Source organism: Gopherus flavomarginatus, chromosome 1 (genome assembly GCF_025201925.1).
Source record: "Gopherus flavomarginatus isolate rGopFla2 chromosome 1, rGopFla2.mat.asm, whole genome shotgun sequence".
NCBI classification, from domain to species: domain Eukaryota; kingdom Metazoa; phylum Chordata; order Testudines; family Testudinidae; genus Gopherus; species Gopherus flavomarginatus.
Window position 1 is genome coordinate 273,949,451 of NC_066617.1, and position 14,633 is coordinate 273,964,083.

A 14,633-nucleotide genomic window follows, 5' to 3' on the forward strand; every position below is an offset into this window, starting at 1 on the left:
AGGCAACACGTGGAGCTAGAAGCTGAGGGAGGGGAATTCCTGTTGCTTTTCTGGGGATTCCCCTCAGGTAAGCACCACCCTGCATGCCACCTCTGAACTCCACCCCGCACACACCCAAACTCCTGCTGCCGGGTGGCAGGAAGGCCCAGGACTGCCCCAGCAGTGGCTGCTGCACCTGGCCAGGAGCTGCCTGAGCTGCTCAGATGGCCCTCGGGCCAGGCGTACCATCCCGCTGCAGAAGTCATGGAATCCGTGACCTCAATGACAAACATGGAGCCTTAATTATAGGGCATATGTTCTAGAGGTGTGCTGTGGTCATTCATAATCTCTTATTAGGTAAATCTGACTCATTGAATCATCATACAAATAACTGTTTGAAAATTGTCACAGTTCCAAGTGAAAAGAAAGATAATGCTCACTCCCCGTTACCTGAGATCTTAAAAACGTTTGCCTAACTAATTCAAGATCATCCAGCAGGGCTTCCACGCGTCACATAATTACATGTGACATTCATGCAGTTGGCGGCCCTCTCAAGCATTCCCACTGCCATCCTGGAATCTCCTGCGAAGTAGTCCACAGGCATTGGCTAAGATTTTTCCTGTAATCACTTCTAGTGGCTGCTGGTGGCCATTCTGGTGCCAGGTGGTTGCGGGAACCTAGCCAGTCTGCAGGAGGAGTAAGCAACTGGCAGAGCAAATGGCTTGCTAGCAGCTGCAGTAAGGAACAAAAGGGGACCAGAGACAAGTAGAGGGAGGGACAGATGGGGTAGTGGTAGACTGGAGGAAGGATGGCAGCAGGCTCAGAGGATACAAGCTGAAGTGGGGAAAAGCAGAATGGAGGAGCTTGCCCCGGCCCCCCACCCAAATCCCCAAGCTCTCAGGTGCTGTCACTCTGCCCCCCAAAATTTCCTTTCAAGTTGCCTTAAACGCAAAATACCCCTCTCTGACAGTCTGCCCTGACTCCCTCCAATATATTGGTCACAGCTCTCTTCTCTAGGCTCCCTGGTCAGCCCTGGTTCCCCCAGCCCCTAAACTCTTGCTCTACCTAACTGTCTCCCTCTCTTGCTTCTGTGGAATGTGAATGATTGGCTCTTGTCTCCCCCACACCTGCTCCTCTGTTCACTGGCACCCTAAGGGAGAAAAAAGGACCTGACTTTCAGAGCTCCTGATCACTTCAGTCCCTGTTGACTTCAACTGGACTTGCAAGGTGTTTAGCACTTCTGAAAATCAGGCTCTAAGTGACTGTTTCTCACTGGTGAAAAATTTCACATAGGGAGTTGCACAAAACGTGACTTCTGGCTCCAAATACTAAACCTATTTTGGAACCTCATCCTATACTGCTGCTGTGATGTACTGCATTAGATACTGTGCATTTGATATCATACAAATCAAGTAGGTGACAAACTTATCTGTAAATATCCTATTTATTTTTTGTAGAAAGCAAAAACAGCAAGTGATTTACAGATATATAATTTATATATAACACCAACATAAATCTTAAAATATTGTATAAGAAAATTTACATCAATATGTAAAATGCTGCAAGTTAATATTTTAAAAATTCATTGTCCTGGTGGTGATTATGCTGGTACTCATCTGGAAATCACTCTGTGAATGAACTGTACAAACTGATTTGAAAACTGGTTTTGTATCTTAGAACAGTACAATTAAACATAAGCATTTTTGTCAAAGTGCTTTGGAGGGCCTTTTGGTGATTTAAAATCTGCTGCACTATTGTGGACCTTTGTCCTAGAAGACATCACAGATGTGGCTCCATTATACGTGTACTCCATTCTGAAAGACAAAAAACTATCCATTTACAGCTCATTCTATGAACAGGTAACAATTATACGTTTCTGTTTAAAAAAAAAAAAATTTCAAACTAGGGAAGAAATGTGTGCTTTCTCCCAGCAAAAAACAGACTTATTATCAATTTCACTTTGCCACCTCTCACCAGTAGAGCAGGATCAAACAAGACCAACACCTCAGTGGCTATGCATTAAAACATTTTGTTTAGGGCAGCAGAAACTCCTGCTCCCTAACTTAAATCTCATCTGTTTCCATCTCATCTGCTACCTTTCATAGCTTCTCCTCCAACATCTTCCTCTTCTTCAGTCTACCTCCCTATTAATGTGTACATCAGAGGTCAGCAGCCTTCAGCACACGGCCCATCAGGGTAATCTGATTGCGAACTGCGAGCCATTTTCCTGATGCTGACTGTCCACAGGCACGGTGGCCCGCACAGCTTCCCGCAGCTCCCATTGTCCAGGAACGGCCAACTGTGGTTAGTGGGAGCTGCGGTGGGCCATGTCTTCAGACAGTCAACATCAGGAAAATGTCTTGCAGCCCGCCAGCGGATTACTCTGATGGGCCACATGCCAAAGGTTGCCAACCCTTGGTGTACGTTGTCTAACAGTCAAGCAGCTTAGGGTTGCTTCAGTTATGAAGGGGCAACATGTATCTGTTCAGAATACACACATGGTATGTTGGCTATACTATGCAACTGATTGCTTTTCTATCAGTTTCTGACACATGGTAGCAACTTTGTAAGTACATGCAATCTGAAACAATGGTTTTCCTGAATGTTGGTTATGAATTCTTAAAAAGAAAAACATTAACTTTAAATTCTATTATTTTCTTTTTTTCACACAATCCTTTTCAACAGCTTGTTGTAGAATTGTTTTGGATGCATAATTAAACTCCAGCTATATAGCTTACCTTTCTATATGTTTAATAATCACAAATTTGCTAATATATTGATTTATTTCAATAAAATAAGTGCAATCACTTGGATTCTGTACCTTGGGGATTTACTGTTTCCAGCTATTGAGAAGCAGAATATACTGCCACCAATTATGCAAAGTGATGCTCCAGCCCATCCAATGAATAAAGCTGCTCCTAATTCATACCTGCAGGAAAGTCATAAATATGTTAATAAATGTTTGCTCAGGATATAGACTGAATTTAACAATGTGTGTGAGACATATAAACAAGCTAAACAAATTAACATATTTTTCTAAATATCTTTCAGTACGTCACCGATATAATTGCAAAATGAACAACAAACTAACCACAAATACTGTTTTTCTTCTCATGTATTTTCCTTTTACTCAGTGAATGAGTGGTGATCCTAAGGCTCAGGTGTGTCTCTCTGCAACACTCTTCAGCCTGTACTGCCAGCCTGAGAGTGCCTCGCCCAGGTAGGTCTCTCTAGACCAGCATTGCTCAATGACCAGTCCATGGACTGGTGCCAGTCCCTGAGACCTTTCTGACACAGTTTAGGAAAGCAGCAAGTCAGTCCCTGGTATCAAAAAGGTTGAGAAACACTGCTTTAAACTACATGGGTCTGAGTAACAAGGGTTCAGCTCTACACCATAGTCGCTCATCTAAGCCCAGGCTTCTCTCTGATTTCAGATGCTCTGTGCTTCTCTAGCTTTGGCCCATATATCTAACGTAGTTTCTATCCCTCTCTTACTAATGTGGATTTGTCTCCTGCTGTGAGGAAGGCTGCTGTCCTGCCTCCTATAGCTGGATGTGGCTTTTAGTGAGGTCAGGAAGAAAGGAGCTGCCAAATAGGCCATCCCGGTGTGGGTCAATAGAGTGTCCATGACAACGCTAATTGACTCGAGGTGCAGCTGGACCATAATCGGAGACAGCTGGTAGGCAAGGGAGATGTTGTGGATATGATTTATCCCACATCCAGGGTGATGTGCGCCTGTATCCCATGAGGGGTGTAGAACTTGAGATAAGGGGGCACATCGGGATAGTAGGGGTTAGAGGTCTCACAGACCCTCATGTACCTAGCTATCCTGGAGCAGGATCTGGAGGAATTCAGGGAGATTGTAAAATTCAGGGAAGAAAGTCACCAGAGGAAGGACCCAGACCCTCCAGAGGCAGGGAACCTGGACCAAGGAAGAGATGATGATGATCCCAGAGAAGGCTCCTCCACCCAAGAGCCACCAAAAGGGAGGCAGAGGCTCACAAACCCCAAAACTGGGAGGAACTGACTACGGAGGTGGACTTTATCAGGGCCCAGAAGGAGGACCCAACACTGAGCCAGGCCTGTGAACAGCTCACCAAAATAAATGGGGAGGGAGTTAATCCCCATTAGGGGAGGTGGTTAGGGTCTCATTTTGAATTGCAGGAGGAACGGCTGCATTAGATGACCCAACATGCACAAACAGGCAAGACCCAAGCTCAACTACTGACCCCCGAGAAGTTCTGGTGGCAGGTGCTGCAAGTGACCGATACAATACCTTCTGAAGTGGCATCTTGGGCATGAGAAGATTCTGGACTGAGTGGCGCTCAGGTTTTACTAGCAGAGAGGGTGCATGTGGAGGTCAAAGGTTATTGCAACTTCTGCCCTGAGTGTCAACTGGTCGGGGCTCATATCGCCCAGCACCACATAGTCTCTGAGCTGGGGAGGAAGGTTCAGGAGAACCCACACTCAGTACCACAGAAGATGTGGGAAATGGTCTGCCAGGAACTGCAGGTGATGTTGGAAATCTGGGTAGCTGAAGAATCCAAGAGCGAATGGTGGAGTCCAATCATGTTGGTGCCAAAACCCAACAGGTTACCCCGTTTTTGTATTGACTTTTGGAAGGTGGATGCCATTTCAAAATTTGATGCGTATCTGATGCCCCGGGTATACGAGCTGCTGAACAGACTGGGGAGGGGCACCAAGTATCTTTTGACCCTTGATCTCCCAAGGGTTACTGGCCTATCCCCCTGATGGCTGAGTCTAGGGAGAAACCCGCCTTCTCTACCCCTCTGAGGGCTTTACCAATTTAAAACCATATTGAACTGTATTCACTGGGCGGGGCTGCTACTGCATTGATCTATAGCCACTGGATGGGGCTGCCACCACATTAAACTGTAATCACTAGGCTGAAGCACATTTTACCCCCCACCCACTGATCATAGTGGGCAACCCTATGTGTCACACACATACTGTGTCATGAACTTTTGTGGGTGAATACATGCATTCGACGAAGTGGGTATTCACCCACAAAAGCTCATGCTCCAACGTGTTTGTTAGTCTATAAGGTGCTACAGAACTCTTTGATATTGCTGAAAACACCCTTAAACTGTTCTGTGAAGCTCCTGAATGTTTCTATAAATGTGTTGTTATGATGATAGTGTAACCCACATACCTCCTGGGTGTGGTGTTCTATCCCCTCTAATGGCACTGAGACCGCTTAGAGATTAATTAGTCTGCTATAGCTTTAGCTAAGGGCCATGTGGCTTTCCACTCATGTAGTAGAGTCTTATGCATTTAGCTCCAGAGGGCCCAGGTTCAATCCTACCTGCTGATGATCAGGGTCTGTTGGTGTTACACTAGCACCTAAGAATGCTAATCAAAACTCAGATTATGTAAGGTACAACACAGATATGTAACACAGAAGAATGTCAGCACTAATTTCAGATTTATTGAAACGTGTAAGTTGTTACAAAAGAAAACTACAGCAGTAGTAGTTCAAAATGGAAAGTGGCCAGGTGGCATATCTAAATTCACCCACCTTTTTGTTTGTTTTTTGTACCATATGTAATTGTTCCTCATTAAGTTATTGTCTAGTGCTTTGCTGGTTTCATATTTGTGGGTTTTATTGCTGCATTTGGTAATCCCTTCCCTTGTTTGTAAAGATGTTTTTTTTAAGATTCCCTTGTGTTGGAATGGAAATGTGTAAATAGCACTGTGCACGCAAGGCCATCTGAGCCTCTGCATGCTTTAAAGTTAAAGGGGCCATAGCAGGACCCAGAGGAACATTTCTGAGTTTCAGTGCTGAAGACTGAGAACTGGGAAAGACAAATTATCCAGATCCTGAAATACCACCTAGGGCATTGTGGTCCTTCCTTGTCTTTCCCCCTGCAAAAATGGTGGAGGAGGAGCCAACCTTCCCTTGAAGAGCTGGGAAGCAAGAGCTGGGAAGCAAGAGCAGGCCATCAGCAGATAAGACTGAGGATGAAGGAATGGTTAGACCTTTGACATCTCCCTTTCATCATCCTTGTATTATTGCTTCTCTCCTTCCTCCCATTAAGTATAAAGCTGATTGTAGAAGTATCACATTATATACAAATTTCAACGGCAACAGTGCAACCCAGAATTGACACCTATAGTAAGAACTCATTTACTTGATAAAACATTCTGTATGGAAAAGACACTTGAAACCAATGTAATATGCACCAGTGCAATTATACTCCTCATCTTATAGCACTCATATTAAAAAGGAATGCCAAACACACTTTCTGTAATATCAATATCATTAACCATCCAGTAAAAAGAGAAAACTTAACTTATTCAAGACATCAAGTTTATTTTGTTTCAAGATAGTTAAATACATTTCTTGATATCTTGTGTTTAAATATTTCTAAACAATGATAAAACCTTAATGAAAATCTAAAACGGGGTTCAAAACTAAATCAGTACTTTAAAAGTCCGACACATATTGCTTCAGTTGTTTTGTACAATTAAGATGCTGACTACAGACCCCCACAATCCAACAACATATCAGGTCTAGAATTGGAAATGTGTGCTTTAATAAATCTGACACCACCACTTTGGGGATTTAATATCTTTGCTCTGTCTTATCACCATTAAAAGAGCTGACAGACGCTAAACGTTTTATGGGTGATGTCCTAAGTTTTAACAGCTGTCCCATCCTGGCCTCTACCCAGTGGCTACTGAAAGCATCTGGGCTAAGAAGCTACCAGGAGCTCTGATTGGAGGATTGCCCAGCTCCACTGATTGGTCCAACTACTCTCATCTTTTTAATAAAATAATTTTAATTAAAAAAGAAATTGAGAAATAGATTCAAATCAGTAAACTAAGTTTCAATTCAAGGCAAATGCAAATATGGTTGGTACAGAAAGAAATAATTAAATTCAGAACTATATAATGGGGAATGATTCTTGGAACAGTAGGACTTCAAAGAAAGATCTGAATTGTATAAACTGACAGAATCAACAAAGCAATGCTTTTGGAAAAAAAGCAAAAGCTGTGCTGGGCTGTAATAGCAACATGAAAACAATCAGGCTAATTATTCTGCTTACTCATTACTGACTATTACTCTTGCAATATTGCATTGAAGCTGAGCACCACATTTAAAAAAACACAGATAAATTGGAGAGAGCTCAGAGGAGAGCATCAAACATGATACAAGGTTTGAAAAATAAGTCTTGTGAGGAAAGGTTAAGAATATGGTGCATAATCAGTACAGAGAAACGAAGGCTAAGGGGAGACAACTCTATAAATATGAAAAGTGAAGTTCTACCGAGGATTCAGATAAGCTATTCTCCTTAGTCAATAAGAATAGCTAAAGATAGAGAACTTAAACTGCAGCAAGGACTATTTGGTGTAAACATTAGAAAAATCAGCTGTGGAAACATCATTATTACAGATATAGAGGGAGATCCATCTATTGGAGATGGCTTAGGAAAAGTTCAATCAACCTTGCCCATGCACGGGTTGCTGTCCCATTCTGCTCCAAACAGTCTACACATGCTCTATAAGGTCAGACTTTTACCCTCTTTTAGAGTTTGACTTCATTGGTAATGCAAATAATTACATGATCAGAACATAACACTCAGCATGAGGTTTCTCCCTAAGCAAGGCTGTTCTTAGGGTTTCCTGCAGGACCTTTGTGTCTCTGCCGGTAATTCTCTCTGACCAGAGATTTGTTCCCACCTCTCTGTGTTGCTGGAAGTAACAAGCTGTATCTGCCACAATAAGTCAGCAGAAGGTACCCGGCAGCTTTATGCAGATTTCTGTTTCCTACTATGAAGATGGATCAACAAAAGTCCCTGCAACTCTGTATGGGGTTGTTATGAATCCTGCTATGCTGTTATTCTGCTGAATTGCAGAAGAATAGAGTGAGGCTCTTCCAGTTCAAATGATGTTGCTTATTCCTCACCTGGTGTCATTATTTTTAGTTAATGGTATCACAGTCCTTCCCACAGCACCAACTGTGTTGTCACCAACAGAACTCTACAACTTCAGGGGAGGAATATGGAGCAGGAGTTGGTGAATTCCTAAGCAACAGAGTTTTTCTTTGAGTGCTTGCTCATGTCAATTCCAATCATGGCAACCAGAAAAGCTTTTCCCTAGCAGTATCTGTTGGGTTGGCCTGGGCATTCCCTGGAGTCGCACTGTGATGGCACTCAATAAAAAAGCCCTGCTGACCCACCATCCCTTTAGTTCTGTCTTACCGCCAGTGATGGTTATCTGGAACATTCATTCTCTTGCTTCGGCAAAGTTCCACACTTTCAAGAGTGACCTTTTTCCTGTTCTGCATATAGTTAGTAGTTAGTATTAATTTGTTGTCTACAGGTTTAGTTCGGGATACCCCCTCTCCCCCGTTCTCTCCTGGCACCAGGGCATGCCTCGGTCCCCGGGTTTTAAAGCCTGTGAGGACTGTGGCAAGTCTATGCTCAAGAGCGACCCACACATTTTGTGTTTGAAGTGTCTGGGAGAGAGTCATCTCAAGGACCGCTAGGCCGCAACCTCCACTATGGTTTTGGCTCCTGGCAGAGGAACAGAAACTCCAGAAAAAGACCTAACCCTTCTTCAGGCCAAGGCTCTGGCCAGTCGAAGCCATCCTCAGGCCAAAAACAGTTCCTCTGAAGGCGCACATGAAGATGGCGCACCAGTATGAACACTGGATCCTCCCCACCTTACCTTCTTGTGCCGACTATCCCCTTTCTACCCTGCATGGGCCCATATTACATCGGACCATTGGGTGCTCGGCACGATAAAAAGGGAATACTCCCTCCAATTCTCGTCCCTCCCACCCCCGTTCCCATCTCTCTTCAGGGACTCTTCTCTTGAGCAACTCCACATACAGGAGGTGCACTCACTCCTATCACTGGGGGCAGTGGAAGAGGTTCCTCAGGAGCTAAGGGGCAAGGGCTTCTATTCCCAATATTTCCTAATACTTAAAGCCAAGGGCAGGCTCAAGCCTATCCTAGACCTGCAAGATCTCAATATATTCATGAAGAAACTGAAGTTTCATGTAGTCTCCTTGGCCTCCATCATCCCTTCCTTGGATCCAGGTGACTGGTATGCCACCCTTGACCTAAAAGATGCTTATTTTTGCAATCACTCCATCCCACAGGAGGTACCTCCATGTTTGTGCTAAACCACATTCATTACCAGTTCACAGTCCTCCCATTCAGCCTCTTAGTGGCACCTCAAGTGTTTACCAAATGTATGGAGGTTGTGGCCGCTTTCCTGAGCAGGCGACAGGTACGGGTGTTTCCGTACCTCAATGGACTGGCTGATCAAGGGCCGCTCCAGAGAGCAAGCGGAGGTGCAAGTCGGGTTCATAGCAGCAACCTTCAATGAACTGGACCTCCTCCTGAACATGCAGAAATCTACTCTATCCCCAGTTCAGCGGATGGAGTTTCTAAAGTCAGTACTAGACTCGATGCAGGCCAGGGCATACCTCCTGGAATCGTGGTCAGAACATAACACTCAGCATGAGGTTTCTCCCTAAGCAAGGCTGTTCTTAGGATTTCCTGCAGGACCTTCGTGTCTCTGCCGCTAATTCTCTCTGACCAGAGATTTGTTCCCACCTCTCTATGCTGCTGGAAGTAACAAGCTGTATCTGCCACAATAAGTCAGCAGAAGGTACCCGGCAGCTTTATGCAGGTTTCTGTTTCCTACTATCAAGATGGGTCAACACAGTCCCTGCAGTTCCCTGTCACAACTGCAAGGAATTGCCTGAAGCTTCTGGGACACATGGCCACTTGTACCTATGTGGTACAGCATGCCAGGCTCAGACTCTGGCTGCTCCAATTGTGGCTGGCCTCAATGTATTGTCCACCCCATCTCGTCTGACCCTCGACTCCCTCCTGTGGTGGTGGGTGTGTGCGGGAGTTCCCTTCACCAGACCTCAGCCATCCCTCTCGTTGGTGACAGATATGTCAGCATTCGGGTGGGGTGCACATCTGGGAGACCTCCAAACACAAGGTCTCTGGTCTCGGGCAGAGCACACTCACCACATCAACATCAAAGAGCTGAGAGCGGTACGTCTGGCATGCCAAACCTTCCAAGTTCAGCTGGCAGGGAAATGTGTATCAGTTATGATAGACAATACTGCAACAATGTTTTATATAAATGAACAAGGGGGTGCATGCTATTCTCCTCTTTGCCAGGAAGTCCTCTAGCTGTGAGACTTCTGTGTAGCTCATTCGATACACCTGGAAGCATTATAACTCCCCGAAGTACAGAACACGTTGGCGGACTATCTCAGCAGGTTGTTCCACAGCCATGAGTGGTCCTTGTGCCCAGACATCACAAACTTCAACTTTCAACAGTGCGGGTTTCCTCAGATAGACTTGTTTGCCACGTGGCACAACAGGAAGTACCAGCAGTTTTGTTCCTTCCTGAATCACAGCCTGGGCTCCATCACAGATGTGTTTCTCCTTCCTCCACCAGGGCCACCTACTCGGTCAAATGGAAGAGATTTTCATTGTGGTTGGCGCAACACCGTCCATCTCCAATGCTTATGTCCATACCCTTTATACTGGACTACCTTCTCCACCGTAAGCAACAGGAGTTCTCCATGTCGTCAATAAGGATTCACTTGGCTGCCATTCCTGCCTTCCATCCAGATGCAGAAGCTCAGTCGATCTTTACCAACCCTATGGTCAGGCGCTTCCTGAAAAGTCTCTACAGGCTATATTGCACATCTGACAGCCAGTCCAGGCATGGAATCTCAACCTGGTCCTTTCCAGGCTAACGGGGCCACCTTTTGAACCACAGGTGACATGCTCCCTGCTGTACCTCTCATACAAGGTGGTATATACAAGCAATAACTTCAGCCAGAAGGGTGTCTGAGCCCAGGGCTTTAACTTTGGAGCCTCCTTACACCAAGTTCTATAAGGACAAGGTTCAGCTCAGGGCACATCCAGATTTCCTCCCTAAGGTTGTCTCCCAATTTCACATCAATGAGGACATCTTCCTCCCAATTTTCTATTCTAAGCTGCACTCAAGTGGTAGGGAACAGAGACTTCACTCATTGAACATTCACAGGGCATTAGCCTTTTACATTGAAAGAATGAAGCCATTCCTGAAGTCAATTGAACTGTTTGTGGCCATAGCAGACAGGATGAAGGAGCTTCCAGTCTCTTCCGAAAGGATTTCTTCGTGGATCACATCCTGGAGAGTGCTACAACTTGGCAGAAGTGCCTGCCCCTCCGCACACAGTGCACTCCACCAGGGCATAGGCATTGTCAGCAGCGTTCCTGGCGCAGGTTCCAACCCAGGAAATATGCAGAGTGGCAATGTGGTCCTCCATGCATACTTTCACATCGCATTATGCAATCACCGAGCAGGCCAGAGACAATGCAGTCTTTAGTAGAGCGGTGCGCCAATCAGTGGATATTTGAACTCTGACCCCAGCTCCAGAATTTAGGTTTGGGAATCACCTGATTGGAATTGACATTAACAAGCACTCAAAGAACAAAAACGGTTACTCACCTTCTCATAACTGTTGTTCTTCGAGATGTGTTGCTCATGTCCATTCCAATACCCACCCACCTACCCCTCTGTCAGAGTAGCCGGCAAAAAGGAACTGAGGGGGTGGCAGGTCAGTAGAAGGGCTCTTTATTGAGCGCCATGAAGACGCAACTCCAGGGGGCACCCAGGATGACCTGACAGATACTGCTAGGGGAAAAGTTTTCCGGCTGCCGTGCACTCGGCACGCACACACCTGATTGGAGTGGACAAGAACAACACATCTCGAAAAACAGCAGTTACGGGAGTAACCATTTTTTCCTGTTTGTGTGCAATAGCCCTAATATCAAAAAGGAATGGAAGTGAAATATAGAAAATGCTGTCTAAACTGAGATCCATTGCCAATTTTCCATGAGTCAGCAGTGTAACCAGGTGGTGTCAGCAGCAACAAGGGCCGGGTTCAATATCTAGGGGTTCCTCTTAACTATAGAAAAGAGCAGCAGCTCAAGCCCCCACCCAATAATCTGGGAAAATTAAACACTAACCCGGGCACCTCCAACAGGTAATACTTCCCCTCTCACAAGCACTGAGTCTGTGTATAGCAAAAAAACCCCAAAAAACTCAACCCAATCCAAACCAAAAACACCTTTTAATAAAAAGGGAAAATGAAGCTAGCATTAACTTGGGAAAACACCACAACCAGAATTTCCAAGCATATGACCAAGAGCAAACACCTACCTCAGAGTATACTGGGCAGTGTCCTTTGCCTTAGTTTCTCACCTTGTGGCATGAAAATCTGTCCAACAAGTTTTCCTCTAACACACCACTCCCCCTACCAACTACCCCCCATTCACAGTTGCTGTCCGTGGTCACTGAGGACCCAGAGTTCAGAGGCCCATTCACTTCCCACCCCGGGGTTGGATGTGTTGAGCAACACCTCAGCTACTGCACCGCCACAACTGGCTCATAGTTCCTTCCATTCACTCTGTCACTACTGCCAGTGGCAGCTGCTGCATCCGCCTCCCTTTGCTACTGGTGTCTCTCTGCGGCAGCATCACTTTCTGAGGTTCTGCCACTTCACCAAGCTCTCAGTGATTTCAGCTGGCAGAAACCTCACTGCCACTGGGGAACCTCACTATTGGTGTAGGTTGTACAGTCGCTTTCACTGCGACACTGACCCACACCAGATGTAAGGCTCAGCACCTGGTTATCAGTGACTGAAGCTCTAGTGATCAGTGAACAAAACAAGGACTCTCAACTGAGTCTAAGGGTACGTCTACACTACCCGCCGGATCAGCGGGTAGCAGTCGATCTATCGGGGATCGATTTATCATGTGTAGTGTAGACACGATAAATCGATCCCCGATCGCTCTCCCATCGACTGCTGAACTCCAGCAGTGTGAGAGGTGGAAGCAAAGTTGACAGGAGAGTGGCAGCCATCGATCCAGTGCCGTGAGGACGCGAAGTAAGTGATTTTAATTTGATCTAAGATGTGACGACTTCAGCTACGCTGTTCTCGTAGCTGAAGTTGCGTATCTTAGATCGATTCCCCTCCCAGTGTAGACTAGGCCTAAGAAACTGTGTCATTAAACAGTGTAGAGGAGAGGGTCAAATGATGTCTAGGGCCAGGTCTACACTACATGTTTAAACCAATTTTAGTAGCGTTAAACCGATTTAACCCTGCACCCGTCCACACAATGAGGTCCTTTATATCAATATAAAGGGCTCTTAAAACCGGTTTCTGTACTCCTCCCCAACGAGAGGAGTAGCGTTGAAATTGGTATTGCCATGTCAGATTAGGGTTAGTGTGGCCGCAAATCGACGGTATTGGCCTCCGGGCGGTATCCCACAGTGCACCATTGTGACCACTCTGGAAAGCAATCTGAACTCGGATGCACTGGCCAGGTAGACAGGAAAAGCCCCACAAACTTTTGAATTGTATTTCCTGTTTGCCCAGCATGGAGCTCTGATCAGCACGGGTGGCGATGCAGTTCCAAATCCAAAAAGAGCTCCAGCATGGACTGTACGGGAGATACTGGATCTGATCGCTGTATGAGGAGACAAATCTGTTCTATCAGAGCTCTGTTGCAGAAGACGAAATGCAAAAGCATTTGAAAAAAATCTCCAGGCTATGATACAGAGTCCACAGCACAATGCTGTGTGACAAGCATAACGGAAAGCCAAAGAATCAAATGGACGCTCATGGAGGAAGGGAGGGGGGACTGAGGACTCCAGCTATCCCACAGTCCCTGTAGTCTCCAAAAAGTATTTGCATTCATTGCTGAGCTCCCAATGCCTGTAGGGTCAAACACATTGTCTGGGGTGGTTCAGGGTATAGCTCGTCAATTTACCCTCCCCCATGAAAGAAAAGGGAAAAAAATCGTTTCTTGACTTTTTTCAACGTCACTGTATGTCTGCTGCATGCTGCTGGTAGACATGGTGCTGCAGCACTGAACAGCAGCATCCTCTCGCCTCCCCTCCCCGGTGGCAGACGGTGCAGTGCAGAAGGACTGGTAGCCATCCTTGTCATCAGCCCGTGAGTGCTCCTGGCTGGCCTCGGTGAGGTCGGCCGGGGGCGCCTGGGTAAAAATAGGAATGACTCCCGGTTATTCCCGGCAGATGGTACAGAATGGCTGGTAACTGTCCTAATCATAGCAACTGGGGGCTGAGTTCCATCAGCCCCCCCTTCATGTCTAAAGAAAAGATTCTGTACTGCCTGGACTATCACAGCAGCGGGATGCTGGGCTCCTCTTCCCCCACACCGTTTAATGTCCTGCCTGGACTATCATAGCAGCTGGAGGCTGCCTCCCCCACATTTTATCTCACTAAAAAGTCAGTGTTTCTTATTCCTGCATTCTTTATTACTTCATCACACAAATGGGGGGACCCTGCAACGGTAGCCCAGGAGGGTTGGGGGAGGAGGGAAGCAATGGGTGGGGTTGTTGCAGGGGCACCCCCTAGAATGGCATGCAGCTCATCATTTCTGCGGGATCTGACACAGAGCGGCTGTACTTTCTGGTACACTGGTTCTCTAGTACACTTGCCCCCTATTCTAGGCAGGACTGACTATTTTTAGATACAAGATAAAGGAGGGAATGACCTGGGGGGTCATTCCCATTTTTGTCTTTGTACCCCCGGCCGACCTCAACGAAGGTCAGCCAGGAGCACCCATGACAGCA

The 14,633-nt window shown here is 46.0% G+C and overlaps 1 protein-coding gene across 1 annotated transcript in view; it reads right to left on the reverse strand.

Annotated features, from left to right (window-relative positions):
- Nucleotides 1-462: 462 nt before the first annotated feature.
- Nucleotides 463-14,633, reverse strand: part of CLDN10 (claudin 10) — a 37,469-nt gene continuing 23,298 nt past the window's right edge. The window contains exons 4-5 of the mRNA XM_050952269.1: nt 2,801-2,908; nt 463-1,793 (exon numbers count right to left, since the gene is read on the reverse strand). Of these exons, the coding sequence (XP_050808226.1) occupies nt 1,667-1,793; nt 2,801-2,908 (235 nt within the window). The 3' untranslated portion in view covers nt 463-1,666. The remainder of the gene's footprint in view (nt 1,794-2,800; nt 2,909-14,633) is intronic.